The following is a 14,848-nucleotide window of genomic DNA, read 5'->3' as shown; positions in this document are numbered from 1 at the left end:
ATTACATTGTATGTATGTATGTGTGTATATATGCATACATACAGGGAATAAGCAAAATAACGTAAATACTTAGAAAATACTTATTTTATTAATAAAACGTTAATTTACCATTTGTCTTTAATAGATTCTATCTTTGTTAGAATAGAGTCATGCTTAAATAGCATAGAAACTGCTACAATGCAATGTTATATTATTGATCTAAAATATCTTTTAATTACTTAGAAAATATTGGAGAAAAAAATCTTATTCTCACTTTACTCTTTAAACAAAAAGAAATTACAAATGATTTGATGATATATAAATGAAGGAATTACTTAGCTAGAAAAAATATTAAGGTTTTGGAACAGAAGATAATTTTGGAAAATAGTGAGAAATAAATTCTTTCTTCCTCTAATATCATTTATATAAGCAATTGAAAGATCTTCTACTAAAAGATTACATTGGCAACGATTCAAGCATTGTGTGACTCTATTCTAAAATATGTATTAAAAGCAAATAATGGGCTAATCTCTTATTAATAGACAGTGTATTTCTCAGGTGTTCATATTATTTTGTTTATCCTTTATATATCATATTATATACGTGTGTCTTTGTGTATGTGTTATGTACATATATAAATTCATACGATAACATGTTTGATATTTTCCGTTTACTAACTTGAATGCTCAGCACTCTTACCTTATAACGGATTTAATTTTATACACAAACAGTTGAAGATGAATTAACGTATGAGGCAGGTAGCACAGATACGTTGAGGCCCGATGCAGTCATCGTGGCAGAAGGCACCACACTGCCGACAAATTACCATGGCTCCTCGCATATTACATTCACACGGAGGTGGCGGATCGCCGCCAATTATCATGCCGGGTGCACCAGGTTCCGCTCCGCCTGTCACTCTGCTATCCGCGCCTCTTGCTTTCAGGGTGACAGCCTGATGGGAACCCTCCCCGGCGCTGGCCGGTCTTCCTCGAACTAAATGAACCCCAACGCCCATTCCTGCGATCTGCGGCGGTAATGGAGGTGCGGATGATGCTCTCGGTGCACTGTCCCCAACTCCCGTCCTTTGTACAAGTATATATTGCCCGAGACCATTACTGGTGGTGGAACCAAGCTGCGCTATGGGAGTGCTTTCTGTAACCTACAAGGCATTGAAAATTTAATTAACAAAATCATTACAAATATTTTACGCAACTTGAACTGATATATTGCACGTTCAAGCTACTTTTAGTCGACAATAGAAATATATTAAACAAATAACATTTTAATTAGCATTCTAAGTCTGTTTGCGTAAGTACGTTTGTTCATCATCTTTGTTGTCAGACTTGTATAAATAAATTTTTGTAGCATTGTACAAAATCATTGCTGCGTCATTGCATCTGATAATTACAGTCGCACTATCTCTACTGCGTTTAGAAACCCAAAACTAATGTAAAGACTTGTTTTTTAGGTACCTGTATGATACCGAGATCATCACAAGAGACCCGCGAGATTAGCACTGTACACACAAAAAAGGATAAAATAGTATGCGTGTACGTCAAAATATTCAGTACATATATTTCATATAAGAGAAATATTAAAGGATATAAACTCAAATGAAAGATATATTTATAGTAAAGATGTGTTTTTATAGTTATTTACTGTGATGTATTTCCTTAATTTATTCTCGTAAAATTTATTATAATTTTAGTACAATTTCATCAGGTCTCATTTGTTATAAATTTGTCATATTAAGAATGAACCTTTTTTTATTTATTTTACATGAATGTTAGATTCAGAAAAAGAAAGATTTGATATTAATATACTTTACCCTTGATATGGCAAGTAATATGTGCAGAAAACAGCACAGGTAAATATCTAAATGGCTATGTTAATAATTAATATGTGTAATAAATGCTATATATACCTCCGTTGATGCAGCTTGACGCGCCGATGCGAATACATGTCTCAGCATAACTGCTTGCGTCTTATTTTGAGCTTGTTTATTGTGTTGTATCGCTTGCTGCGTTTTCTGGGGTTTGACTGTCGTCAGGGTGCGACCACCAGATTTGCTGGTTGTGAATGCACCATCTCCTCTAGCAAGTAAACTTGGCGGTGGTTTTAAATGGGCCTTCAGTTGATCTCTATTCGGTGAACTTTGTATGACCTGAAATAATATCAGTGTTTCTACATTTATCAATGTAATTGCGCATCGCATGTCCGATAAATTCATATCTTTATTACATTCGCATATAATTCTAAATGGGATACTAAATTTACCGCTTGACATATCTGATAGCTGCGCTCCAAATTCACAGCACCCGGAGGCTCTTTGGTGGAACTTCTCGATCTACCTCCTTGTTCCTTATTACTATTCCTAGAACCTCTTTGGCTGCCTTGATTAGACGCACGCGAAGGTCGTGACGAAACGGTTAGTGATGGTCCAGGATATTGCTGTTGCGTCTGTTGCTGTTGTTGTGTTTGTTGTTGTTGCTGCTGCTGTTGTTGATGCACAGGTGCAATTTGTCGAGGTTGAACAGAAGTAGCAGTCTGATGTTGAATAACAATTGCATTTTGTGCACGATTCTGAGATTGTACTCCCACCGTAGTCGGGAGAGTATTTTGTACTTGACCTTGCGTTGGAATGGTGTTCTGATTCACGTTATTACGTGCATTGTTATTTTGAGTATTTATTTGAGTAATGGTATCTTGCGTTTGTATCATGTTAACTTGTGTAGTGTTACTCTGCTGGGGCTGAAGCTGGGCCGAGATTGTAGAGTTACTCGCCAGTGAAGATGTCTCTTGTTCCGGATTAAAACTCGTTTGCACAAATCTAATAGATTGCAATTGCGGGAATGCGATGATCGGCGGACTTTGCGATTGTAAATTCTTCATAACGCAACTGCTGCCCGGCGCGTTGATAGCTAAGTCTGATTGAAATGTGGTTCCTTGAACAACTGGTAATTGAATACAATTAACAGATTCTACATTGGCATCCGCATTAATAAACTGTTGCGAAGAAGTTGTAGAATCGGTCGTTGTGGAAGTTTCGCTGCATTCATCTTGCGTTGTTACCGTGATATTAGCCGCTACAGATCCATCGAGAGCAGCCGCCACTAAAGGCCAAGGTACCTGCAGTTCCTCTTGTGTCTTTGCAACAAAAAATATAAATTAATATAAAACTTTGTTAACATTGGATTTTTGAAAATAAACAAAATTTATCAAATTAATTTTTCTTTATACTTATATATTAAATCTCTCTTTAAACTTCAAGATCTATATTCTACATATTACTATTTTATTTAATATAAATATATTGTAGTATTCTAGAATTATTTCAGTGGAATTATTTTCCTTAATTAGCATTGAGAAAGAATCAATCATTACCAATCGTCTGTTTAGAGCTTCTTATTTGTGATTACATGCTGAATTATAATTTTTCTTATCTTGGTCTTTAAATATTCCGATTTACTCTAACTACCTAAACTCGACCAGGTTGTTTTGCACTCAAATCTTATATTAATATTTTGTATCTTTATGGCCGGTATTCATAGTCCGATCTTATATTTAAGACAGTCTTAAGTATAGTCTTAAGATGTCATGAACCAATAAGAAGGTCACGTTACCCCGGATCTACAATAGAGTTTTAAGCCTTAAGCCATAAGAAATGGGCGAATCACAGTCGCTTATTCTTCTCGGATTCGACTGTAATTGGTCAGTTTCTTACGGCATAAGGCATAAAACACCTATTGTAGATCCGGACTAACGACTTAAGACATTACTTAAGACGGTCTTAAAATAAGAACCGACTATGAATATCGGCCTATAAGAATTGAATTATTTTCGACAAAATAACGCGTATCGATTCATTACAAAATCAAATGTGTTGTATATAATTTATATAAATTTTTTAAATTAGCTATATCACTGATATATTTGCACGGTATAAATAATATTAATACCCTTACAATACAAGGTACAATTTGGCACCTCATCCGTCCAAACATGGGTCACTAGAATCTATCCGTATTTTTCACTTATTCAAAATGGTTCAAAAAATCTCTAAAAATTCACTCACATACTTTCAACTTTCTAGAATAAATATTGAAACTTCATTTTGAAAAATAATAAAATGAAGTATAATTTATAATTACTCAAAAAAACTTGCATGAACAGGAATCACTCGATCACTAGTGACCCAACTTTGTACGGTAAAGGTTAAAAACTATTTATGTGTATATTTACCCTGTTATTATTATTGATGTTATTAACGGTTGGATCCACTGTCCAACTACATTCTAACATTTCAGAACAGACGTAATTATTTGCCTCTCGCAAAGCTTCATCCTCATTACCAGCATTTACATCTGTTCCCGTGGTATCTTCAGTTTGTCCAGTTACTACTTGAGGCTCAGTTACTTCTGAATTAGTTGAAGCCATTTCCATTCCCTCAAGAATAGGATATATTATCTCTTCTGGACATCCCGAAATTTCTTCATACATTTCTCGCATTTCTCCTCGTACCTAAATCATAATTAAATTTTTGACAACGGAGACAATATTATAACAATAGTTTATTTTTATTTTCATGAACATTACAGTCAATCGAGATTGTGCTAATGACATCTACAATCTCTTAATAGCGCGTTTGCAGTGGGGATTCAAATTCTTACCTCAAGTTCATGAATACGCTGTAAAGTCTCGCTATCAATTTCCATTCCTTCTGGAATTTGTGATTCGCTGTCCGCTGTATTTTCATGGGAAGTCTGTGTTACTTCAGTTTGATCACTGTTAATCAAACTGGTATCCTCAATAACGATATCCGCGGGCCTAACTTGATCCTGCGGTGATGAACTTTCAAGGATACTCGTGGTTTCACAATCCGACATTTGATAAATCTGATCGCTAGATATCTGTGAAATCTGTTCTTTTGACATCTGAGAAATTTGATCTATGGATGCTTGCGATATATATTCACTGGAAAGCTGCGAAATTGATTCCCCGGACGTGTGCGATGCACGTTCTATCTGTTCACTCGATCTGGGTGATGAATTATCATCGGGTAATAGTACAGTGTCTTCTTCTGATGCTTCGATTACGTTATTTTCTACAGGTGGCAAATTTTTCTCGCTGGTGGAAAAATTTGTTTCTTCCTCGTACACATTTGAGATGGCTTCTTGACATAATTGTCTCGCAATATCACTAGCCTCAACTAATTCTTGTTTCTCGCAAATATCTGTAATCTTGTCAGCTTCTTCTATTTTACCTTCATGTATTTGAATATCTTCTGTCACTTCCATGGGATTTACTTGCATGGAGCTATCTAGGTGTTTCTCATCAGTCACATTATCTGATAATGTATTATAATCCAAGGATATTAAATTTTGTTGCACTTCTTCGGAATTAACTAGATCATCGGTACTCTTTATGCTTATTTCGGTCTTGCAGCTAGTATCGACTTTATCATTTGCCATTACAATGGAACAGCCAGCATGCTCCGATGAAGGAATATCCACGCTAGGAATATCCACGGTAGGGATATCCACGGTAGGAATATCCACGGCAGGAATATCCACAATAGGAATATCCACAGTAGGAATATCCATGCTAGATTCCAAACGAAGTCTTAAACTTGACCGTGTTACTGCACCACTAGAACGTGAATCGTTAATATAATGGAGATTCGATTTAAGTTTAGGCTCTCGCTTTTCTCCCCATATTGGTTCAAAATGTTTCACTTTCCATGGATCTAGCTTATTTTTATCTCGTTCTGCTTCCATCTTCAGGCGTTGCTGATTTTCTGGAGTAAATTCCCCTTCTGCTAAACGTTTCCGCCATTCCAGGCAAGCTCTTGCAAAAAATTCATTGTTCAGTCCAGAGATAGCAGCATCCTAGGAATAACATAAAATAACATAAATTAAATTTCATCGATTAGAATGAAAATACTCGTATATTTTCAAAACAAATTAAACACAATTAATAAAATTATATCAAAATACACGTGTATTTTTATATTATTTTATTGTATTTAGAATATTATATAGTATTTACATTCTTATGATGATTGTATTAATTTAAAGTCAGTCTAATTATAAGCTCGAAATAAGCCACGACTCTGTTTAATTAAATTTCATCAAATAATTCATTAGTACATATTATTAAGAAATTATATTTAGTACCTGTCTATCCACAGCAGGCAGAAGTTGTGCAAGCTTCCGTTGATACAGTGGAGGTAAACCTTGAAATGTATGCCTATTTAACAGCGCGCGTAAGCTTGTACTTGCTAATATACTCGCTGGAGATTCCAAATCCACAAGACCAGCTTCTAATTGCGCGGTTGCAGACAGTCTCTTTGTAGATCGTCTGCGACTTGACTTTAAGCTAAATCCAGGTAAACTAGCCAAAACTTCTCTCATTGTGGCAGCAGGTTCTTCCGCTGCTATATTCGTACAAAATATGAATTATTTCATATGACGAGTTACTACCACATTAGTAAATGAAAATGAAACTATAATCTTTATTTTGCATAATTTGAAGAAAATAAAATAAACCCATACAATTAATGTTTGTTCAAATTATAATAGTATCAATATTATACGTTATTGTTATATTAATCTGTCTATTTGCAACAATGTTGTGAAAACATACATGTTTGTCAAACATGAATCAAAGTGTTCTCACTACTTAAAAAATCCATTGCAGTCTCTCATAAACATATCACAAAAATATAATGTTGAATATGTTGAGACATTTACATACAATTTATCATATCAAAGTAATATATAAATAAAAAGACATGTGTGAATATATATATATAAAAGCATTACTTTATATCTTTCCTTTTTTAATTTTTCATTTAAACATGGAAACAAATCTTGTCTTTATTTGTAATTTTCTAATATTACTGATAAAATATTAATAAATTGCAATTTGTTAATGTTCTATCGAATTATAGGTATATGTTGAAAATTAATATATGCCAGAGTTTACAACACATATATATATAGTTATAATGTTAAATAAATACATGTAAATTATATAAAGGAAGTCAAGTAAAATTAAATGCTTTTCTTGCTTATTGTACCACTAAAGTTCTCTATTTAAAAATCATCGAATTCCATTGACTTCTTTGTACGATCAAAAAGCAAAGTAAAGATAGAACAAATAACATGTATCAAAGGGCTTGAGATTACCAGTGTTGACGTGTTGCATATTATTAACTGGGGATGGTGGATCGTTTGGAGGCGGTGGCGGTAGCGGTTTGACAACGATCCTGGGCAATGTGCGGGAATTACCCGCCGCTATCGTCGTGTTCTTCCTGCGTCGTTTGGCTTGCTGTCGTAAAGCATGCTTAATGACCTTCTTACTATGCACCATGCTAGAATAGCCAGAGCAACCCGGGATAGTCTCGCACCCTTCACCCTTGCTGAGATCCACGTCGGTGTCCATGGCAGCGCCTATGGCTTTGACATCGTCGACGAGCGGAATGTCAGGGCACGCGGTGTAAGCCTGCCGCGGCATTGCATTAAAACGTATACTGATGTCTCCGTTCGTTGCATTCCATCCTCCCGCGAGAATTTAGAATTCACGAATGTGTCCTCCTACTTCACCGAGATATAAACATAACATCTCTTTCTTTCCCCCTCACTCTCTCTGTCTCTCTTTCTTACCAGTGGCGACCGAGTGACATTCTTGTCGAACCAGTCGAAATATGCTGTGAAAGATCACGGCGGTACCATTTATGCCATTACGTACCGAGAATTCGTGAATCTACGAAATTACATTGAACAACAAAACGTTACAACTTCCTCAATCGCATAACGAAATGCCATCCGGGAAAGTAGAGAAGCTTCCGCTTCTTTCGGCCATACTGTATTTACATATTTATGCCACGGAAACATCGTCGAGATAGATGCACGACTCGTTTTGCATCAACAACGTGTTTTCATGTATACTACGTTTACACCAGTTTACATAGCTCGATTTATGTCGAAGTTATAACATCGACGTTATAAAACTGGCCAATCATAACTACTCCTCTGAAGAATGGAATGACTGTGATTGGCTAGTTTCCTGACATCGATGTTATAACTTTGGCGTATAATCGAATCGCGTAAACGTAGTCTTTTTTGCTAAAATGTGCTAAACGCAGCCACTTACGACGCAGATCTTAAAATAAGAATCAACAATAAATACCGGCCTAAAATCTCAACCTAGCTATTAAAGGCCAGTATTCAGTTCTTATTTCCAAGACCGTCTTAAGTTCAGTCTTAAGATGTCACGAACCAATCAGAGGGCCGAATTAACGTCTTAAGACATTACTTAAGATGGTCTTAAAATAAGAATCGACTGTGAATGGGCGCGTTCAAACCGGACAAAGCTGCTAGCCTGCTCGCCGAGCGATTGAATATGATTGGTTGGATCTATAAGTAATAATCAATCATATTCATTTGCTTGGCAAGCAGACTAGCCGCTTTGTCAACTTGAACGCGCCCAATACCGGCCTATGAATACTGGCCAAAAACTGGTTACACCAGGGGATCGATTCTGTATCTTGAAACGAGGTGAAAATTACAAAAGTGAGCGAATTTACTAGAATGCTGATCATTTCATTGGTCAACACCTAGTAAATTTGTTCACTTATGTAATTTTCATCTTGTTTGAAGATACAGAATCGATCCCCAGGTGAAACAATACGCATAATGGCGGTAGCAATACTGGAAATAACCAATCAAATGTGTCCGAATATGCACTTTCCTATTTATAATAGCGCAGGTTATACTGGAATAGCCAATCTCAAATGAGTGGCACCCAGTTGGACACGGCTCAATTGGACACGAGCCACTCATAGCGCTTGAGACTACAAAGCTCCTAAGCACCAGTCGCTGTGATTGGTGGTGTCCAATCGAACCGTGATCGATTGGGATCACCCTATCTCAAATATGTCCGAATCATGAGACTACAAAGCTCCTAAGCACCGGTCGCTGTGATTGGTGGTGTCCAATCGAGCCGTGATCGATCGGGATCACCCTATCTCAAATATGTCCGAATCGTAGACTTATAAGATAGACGGAGCATTCGTACGAGAGAAGCTGAAGACGCGATAGAAAGAGAAAGAAACAGTCGCGAAGTAGTTCTCTTCTTTTCTAGTAGTGATTGGTCGCCGCGGCAGGCCTGGAAGTGGCCGAGAACAATAAAGATAGACGTTCGAGAGTTGTGGCCTTACGCTCAAGCTAATTGGTCCCCCACCGTTCATTGTGAAAAAGGGAAACAACTATGTCTGGAGTAGAGCTGTCCTTCAATGTTGTCTTCAGCTCCTCTAGTATGAATGCTCCGTCTATCTTATAACAGCGTTTTCCACTGGGAAAACTGGTGCAACATAGCGCCGTGCTAGCTAGGTTTAGATGAAAACTGCACTAGTGCAGTGATAATGAAGGTTTAGTGCGGTTCAATGGAACGTATCATTAGACATCCATTTTATTCACCCCTAAAAATATATATAATATATAACTATATTCAAACTTATATTACTTATTTTACAATATTTTGATTTATTTATTTATTTAAAACATTTTTTTAATTAAATTTTTACATTTAAAGAATTTTAAATGTCAAAATGTCATTGCATAGCTATTATTAAAAATATTGAAACTAAACAATGTAATTGTTATAATATTAATTACAATAATGCAATAACATAAGGCGTCGTCTACAATACACGGAGTAAAAAGTAAGAGTAAGAAATTGACCAATCACAGTCGAATGTGAGAAGAATAATCGACTGTGATTGGTCAATTTCTTACTCTTGCTTTTTACTCCGTGTATTGTAGACGACGCCTAAGGGAATCAACCAATCGAAATTCTTCTTTTCCATGGAATGGGAGGAAAGAAAAGATTCTGATTAGTTGATTCGCCTATGCACTATGCGTTATGCAAAAGTCTGTGCTGTGGCCTTAAGTCGGCTGAGAAGACAAGTGACAAGTGATTTTTGGAACAAATAAGGTTAAGTCGTGCCGACATTGTTTCTTTTACTAAATAAAGGTATATTTAATATCTGCGAAACATTTGTTCCTCTACTGTCAGTCATGACACTCACAAATAAGGTAAGGAAAATGTTTAATATTTTTATCACTACGCCAGCGACTGGAAATATTTTACTTATCTGTAACTGAACATTCTGAAATTTTTCAGATGGATATCGACGAGAAGAATGCTAAAGGTGAAGGCTTTAAACCGTATTACATTACGAAAATTGAGGAATTACAATTAATTGTTGCTGAAAAGAGTCAAAATTTAAGGAGATTGCAAGCGCAGCGTAATGAACTCAACGCGAAAGGTGACTATTTTGCTTTGATGATACAAATGTAATTGCTGTATGAAGCTATGAAAGCTTGCTAATATAGCTCTTTGATTTATGAAATCTTAAGATTGTATTTAAGATCCTAAATATAAGAATGACTATGAATACTGGCCATATTCTCTTAATTATACAAGACAACTTCTTTAATTGTTTTTTTTTAGTACGCATGCTACGGGAAGAATTACAACTCCTACAAGAACAGGGTTCCTATGTAGGAGAAGTAGTTAAACCCATGGATAAGAAGAAAGTCTTAGTCAAAGTACATCCAGAAGGCAAATTTGTAGTGGATATAGACAAGAACATCGATATCAATGATGTGACTCCAAACTCGCGTGTCGCTCTGCGCAATGAAAGTTATACTCTGCATAAAATACTACCGAATAAAGTCGATCCGCTCGTCTCTCTTATGATGGTAGAGAAAGTGCCGGATTCTACATATGAAATGGTTGGAGGTTTAGATAAACAGATAAAGGAGATAAAAGAGGTCATAGAATTGCCTGTCAAACATCCAGAATTGTTTGACGCTCTTGGAATCGCGCAGCCTAAAGGTGTACTGCTATATGGACCACCAGGTAATAAATTTATTTTAGATTTTTTTTTAGAGAGAGAGGGGGAGAGAGAGAGAGAGAGAGAGAGCTGAACTTGCATAGTTTATCTTTCCTCTTGCTCTCTAGCGTGAAAAGGAAAAGAGGAAAGAGATAAACTGTTCAAAAAGTTTAACTAAAAAGAACAGTATTATAATGTATATATATGAAATTTTTATATTTTATTACAATTATTTTAGTTGTCTATCATAATCTTTGATAATGACAATGCAAAATTTTTCAGGTACCGGCAAGACTTTACTTGCAAGAGCAGTCGCGCATCATACAGAGTGCACCTTCATTCGTGTATCTGGATCTGAATTAGTTCAAAAGTTTATTGGAGAAGGTTCGCGTATGGTTCGTGAGCTTTTCGTCATGGCAAGAGAACACGCACCGTCTATAATATTCATGGATGAAATCGATTCCATTGGAAGTTCCCGGATTGAATCTGGATCTGGTGGTGATAGTGAAGTATGTATGAAATATGGTATGAATATAACTAATTTTAATCTTTTTAATTATATATCGTAAATTATATTTTCAGGTACAACGTACCATGTTAGAATTGCTTAATCAATTAGATGGTTTTGAAGCAACGAAAAACATAAAGGTTATTATGGCTACAAACAGAATTGATATCTTAGACCCAGCATTATTGCGACCCGGACGTATCGATCGTAAGATAGAATTTCCACCTCCAAATGAAGAGGCTAGATTGGATATCTTAAAGATTCATTCTAGAAAAATGAATTTGACACGTGGTATAAATCTTAGAAAGATAGCTGAACTTATGCCAGGTGCATCAGGAGCAGAAGTCAAGGTAATGAAAAATAAGGATATATATATATATATCTTTATATTACGGTTTCATCATATAATTATCATAAAATAAATATCAAATGAAATCTGATTCTCTGCTCTTAACAAACTATTTTACTCCAAAAATTTAAGCCTTATAAGAAAGAATACAGATTAAAATATAAGGATCTTGTGTTATTCCTCTACCTTAAATTTTAATAGAGAATTTTAGAGAATTATTCTCATGTTTCATTTTTATAATAAAAAAATCGAAATTTATCAAATTTTTTATATGCAATTACTTTATATTTTACACAATGCGAATAATATATATTGTTTATATTATAGGGTGTTTGTACAGAAGCTGGAATGTATGCTCTTAGAGAACGCCGAGTTCACGTAACTCAAGAAGATTTTGAGATGGCTGTAGCAAAGGTGATGCAAAAGGATTCTGAGAAGAACATGTCGATCAAGAAATTATGGAAATAATCAACTTTACAATTTTTTCAAAGTCATACTAATAATATATTATTGTACTCTCTTTCATAAGCAAATTTTAACCAAATAGCAATGTATTTAACATATACAAACACAAAAAATTTCATTCATTAGATTAAAGAACAATAAAACTTTATTACTGTATTAAAACAATGAATTTTATTATATGAAAGTATTATCAATTACGGTATTAAAAATGCTATACCATTATTAAATAATAATTTAATTTAAAACAAATTCTTATACATATCTTATGTGAGTAATAGCAATGCCGCTTTTTAACAATTTTTTAATAATCGTCTATTGTTCTACAGTGAATTGTTTCATTGCAGTATTTCCTTATAAAATATAAGCATTTGTCCGCTGAAAATCTGACAATTATATACCTGTGTATAACATTAATGGAAATATAATGAAACCATCAACCATGTGTTTTAATCTAAACATATATAAAATAAATAGTTTTCTGTGATACCCCTTGAATCTGAACATATAAAGAAATTTATAGAAATTCAAGTAAAATCTGCTGCAAAGGATTACCGATTGCTCTGTCAATAATATTGATTATGCAATCAATAATACTCCCATTTAATTTCCAAAATATTGACACGCAATTAACTTTAGCAAACTGCTTCGTAAAGATTAGCCCCGAGTGTTTTAAGATCATTATTGAATATCAGACACTGAAGCCAATTCTCTGCTATATCGTCCGAAATTGGATTATTTGGAACTTGTCCATTCACGATAGGGATAATTTTGGCTAAAGCAATAGTGGTTTTGTTAACATCTACAAATCCACTGAAATCACTTGTGGTTTCTCTCCTTGTTAAAATTGAATTACCAGCATTTGATTCTCCTGAAAACGATGCTTTGTTCTGTACACTGTTAGTTTTGGAAGGTTCACTGAAGTATGCAGATATACGATCCATTAATAAAACAAATCCAGTTCTGATATTTTTCTGCATTAAATCCTGTACTTCTTCGCTCTCTGATACGTCTAGCATCTGATCCCTTAGCTTTGAATAGACAGATGTATCACTGTTTTCAATGTCATGTTGTAATGTGTAGTAAGTGAAATTTTTTACAGGGTCTTTTGAGCTGTCCGCAGATACAGAAGATGTAATTGCCCAATAAATTTTTTCTAACTCTCTTAACGTTAATTGCTCCGTTAGAGACATTGAAGCTGTGACTTCACTAACTTTATTTTGTATGAAATTGCTCAAATCTTTAATGCCTTCATCTATAAAATATTTGGAAAGAGCCATGTATCTCTTTTGTACTTCTTTGCCAATAATTCCATTGTCCACATTGTTCGTATTCTGTGCGTGTTTGTACATATGTCCGCTAATCAAATTGAGCTGAATTCTAAGAAATGTAACTAGCATCGTATAAGAATAAATTATTACGGCCGGACGAGCAATTGCTAATACCTTCAATTGAACCCAAGATGTTATCTTATCAGCAGAGCCATCTTTAAGTTGTTTTATAATGACTTCTGTATCATTTTCTTTGACCACAGAGTTTCTCAAAGTAACCACAAGGCTCGATATCATTTGATTACATGATCTCTCTGTGCTCTCATAGTATTGTCGTTTCTTTGTCCTTTCCATCAACATTCTTATTTCATTTTCTTGCCACTCTCGCAGCTTACGCTGTGTGTAACGTGTCAAAAAGATGACGCTACTAATAATGACACTCCCAAATAAGAACTTACGCCTGTGGCGACTTAAAAATCCTCGAATACTTGAAAACATGTCTAATCGTTTATGTAGATCTAATACACGTACAAGTATATTACAGAGTTTTTAAAATATATGCATGACAAACTTTGACACATAATCCTTAGGAATCTTCACTCCATGTTATCTGACTCGGACTGCATACTTGAGGCAACTCGTTCTATTCTGTTTGTAATATAATTAGTAGTATCAATGAATCTCTCCACGCAATTCACGAGACACTTATGAACTTTAGGCTCCAGGCGCAATGATGGCTTATCCATACAAATCTCCCAGCAGAGACCAGTTAATTCATGTACCAATCCCTAAAAATATCATCTGGTTATATAATTCATTTATCGCTGCACAGTCATAGTATAAAGCGGATAATAATAATTTAAAGAAAATAATGAAGATAAAATAAATAATTACATTTACATTCTCAAGTATATGAATAGATTTGAGATTGAATAAAATAAAGTTGCACATGACAAAAATATTACTAATAAATATTTATATATTAATACCCATATTTTTTATATTACGAAGTACAAAGTATAAATAGAAAATATCAATAAATTTATTTACGCGACTGATCAAGAAACTAACCTGGAACTGTTGCTTTTTCGTCTCAGCCTCGATAAAATGCTGTAACTGATCATCTAGAACCTGCGTGTTCTGATTTTCCATAAGACTCATACTTCGAATCTTCGCGTTTCTATATCTATATGCATTAATGCAAATTATTGACCTCTTATAAAATATATATGTACCTTTATTAGTAATGCAAGATGCAATGTAATGATACTCAGAAGTTTCTGAACCGGTTTATGGGGTATCTTTCACCAACCAATTAACGCTAATCGATGGATAACGCAATAGGGACTAGGGAGTTCATGGCAGTGTTGTTAGGG

General features: G+C 34.8%; 4 protein-coding genes across 5 annotated transcripts; 1 reads left to right on the top strand and 3 right to left on the bottom strand.

Moving 5' to 3' along the window:
• Positions 1 to 467: 467 nt before the first annotated feature.
• On the bottom strand, positions 468 to 7,834 carry Asx (transcriptional regulator additional sex combs). 2 transcript variants are annotated; one of them, XM_018515214.1, is made up of 8 exons: positions 7,647 to 7,834; positions 7,170 to 7,580; positions 6,156 to 6,415; positions 4,650 to 5,867; positions 4,222 to 4,500; positions 2,257 to 3,126; positions 1,904 to 2,143; positions 468 to 1,138 (listed from the first exon to the last, which is right to left on the bottom strand). In XM_018515214.1, the coding sequence occupies exons 2-8, from the start codon at positions 7,495 to 7,497 to the stop codon at positions 722 to 724; spliced, it is 3,612 nt and encodes a 1,203-aa protein (XP_018370716.1). In that variant the 5' UTR covers positions 7,498 to 7,580; positions 7,647 to 7,834; the 3' UTR covers positions 468 to 721. The 2 variants fall into 2 exon arrangements, with proteins under 2 accessions (XP_018370716.1, XP_018370717.1); XM_018515215.1 differs by adding an exon at positions 1,452 to 1,495 and having other exon boundaries at positions 1,063 to 1,138; positions 7,170 to 7,834.
• A 2,113-nt stretch (positions 7,835 to 9,947) lies between these two features.
• Positions 9,948 to 12,334, top strand: Rpt6 (26S proteasome regulatory subunit Rpt6). Its single transcript, XM_018515217.1, has 6 exons — positions 9,948 to 10,079; positions 10,168 to 10,312; positions 10,498 to 10,908; positions 11,165 to 11,391; positions 11,465 to 11,740; positions 12,067 to 12,334. The coding sequence occupies exons 1-6, from the start codon at positions 10,062 to 10,064 to the stop codon at positions 12,205 to 12,207; spliced, it is 1,218 nt and encodes a 405-aa protein (XP_018370719.1). The 5' UTR covers positions 9,948 to 10,061; the 3' UTR covers positions 12,208 to 12,334.
• Positions 12,335 to 12,477: 143 nt separating this feature from the next.
• Positions 12,478 to 14,061, bottom strand: Pex3 (peroxisomal biogenesis factor 3). The gene has a single exon (XM_018515218.1). It carries the CDS (start codon positions 13,968 to 13,970, stop codon positions 12,837 to 12,839), a length of 1,134 nt encoding a protein of 377 aa, XP_018370720.1. The 5' UTR covers positions 13,971 to 14,061; the 3' UTR covers positions 12,478 to 12,836.
• LOC108766131 (mitochondrial import inner membrane translocase subunit Tim8 A) lies at positions 13,986 to 14,772 on the bottom strand. Its single transcript, XM_018515219.1, has 2 exons — positions 14,544 to 14,772; positions 13,986 to 14,260 (listed from the first exon to the last, which is right to left on the bottom strand). The coding sequence occupies exons 1-2, from the start codon at positions 14,631 to 14,633 to the stop codon at positions 14,069 to 14,071; spliced, it is 282 nt and encodes a 93-aa protein (XP_018370721.1). The 5' UTR covers positions 14,634 to 14,772; the 3' UTR covers positions 13,986 to 14,068.
• Positions 14,773 to 14,848: the final 76 nt, after the last annotated feature.

Source organism: Trachymyrmex cornetzi, unplaced genomic scaffold (assembly GCF_001594075.2).
Source record: "Trachymyrmex cornetzi isolate Tcor2-1 unplaced genomic scaffold, Tcor1.1 scaffold57, whole genome shotgun sequence".
Lineage (NCBI taxonomy): Eukaryota > Metazoa > Arthropoda > Insecta > Hymenoptera > Formicidae > Trachymyrmex > Trachymyrmex cornetzi.
Note: the sequence above shows the minus strand (reverse complement) of the source record. Positions and strands in the feature narration are given on the sequence as shown.

Coding starts and splice junctions, on each gene's coding strand:
- LOC108766131 (XM_018515219.1), bottom strand. CDS start 14,633: ATGAGTCTTATGGAAAATCAGAACACGCAGGTTCTAGATGATCAGTTA. Junction 14,261..14,543: donor CGAAAAAGCAACAGTTCCAG/GTTAGTTTCTTG, acceptor TGATATTTTTAG/GGATTGGTACATGAATTAAC.
- Rpt6 (XM_018515217.1), top strand. Junction 10,313..10,497: donor TAATGAACTCAACGCGAAAG/GTGACTATTTTG, acceptor GTTTTTTTTTAG/TACGCATGCTACGGGAAGAA. Junction 10,909..11,164: donor ACTGCTATATGGACCACCAG/GTAATAAATTTA, acceptor AAAATTTTTCAG/GTACCGGCAAGACTTTACTT.
- Pex3 (XM_018515218.1), bottom strand. CDS start 13,970: ATGTTTTCAAGTATTCGAGGATTTTTAAGTCGCCACAGGCGTAAGTTC.
- Asx (XM_018515214.1), bottom strand. CDS start 7,497: ATGCCGCGGCAGGCTTACACCGCGTGCCCTGACATTCCGCTCGTCGAC. Junction 6,416..7,169: donor TATGCAACACGTCAACACTG/GTAATCTCAAGC, acceptor GTACGAATATAG/CAGCGGAAGAACCTGCTGCC. Junction 5,868..6,155: donor TGCCTGCTGTGGATAGACAG/GTACTAAATATA, acceptor TGTTATTCCTAG/GATGCTGCTATCTCTGGACT.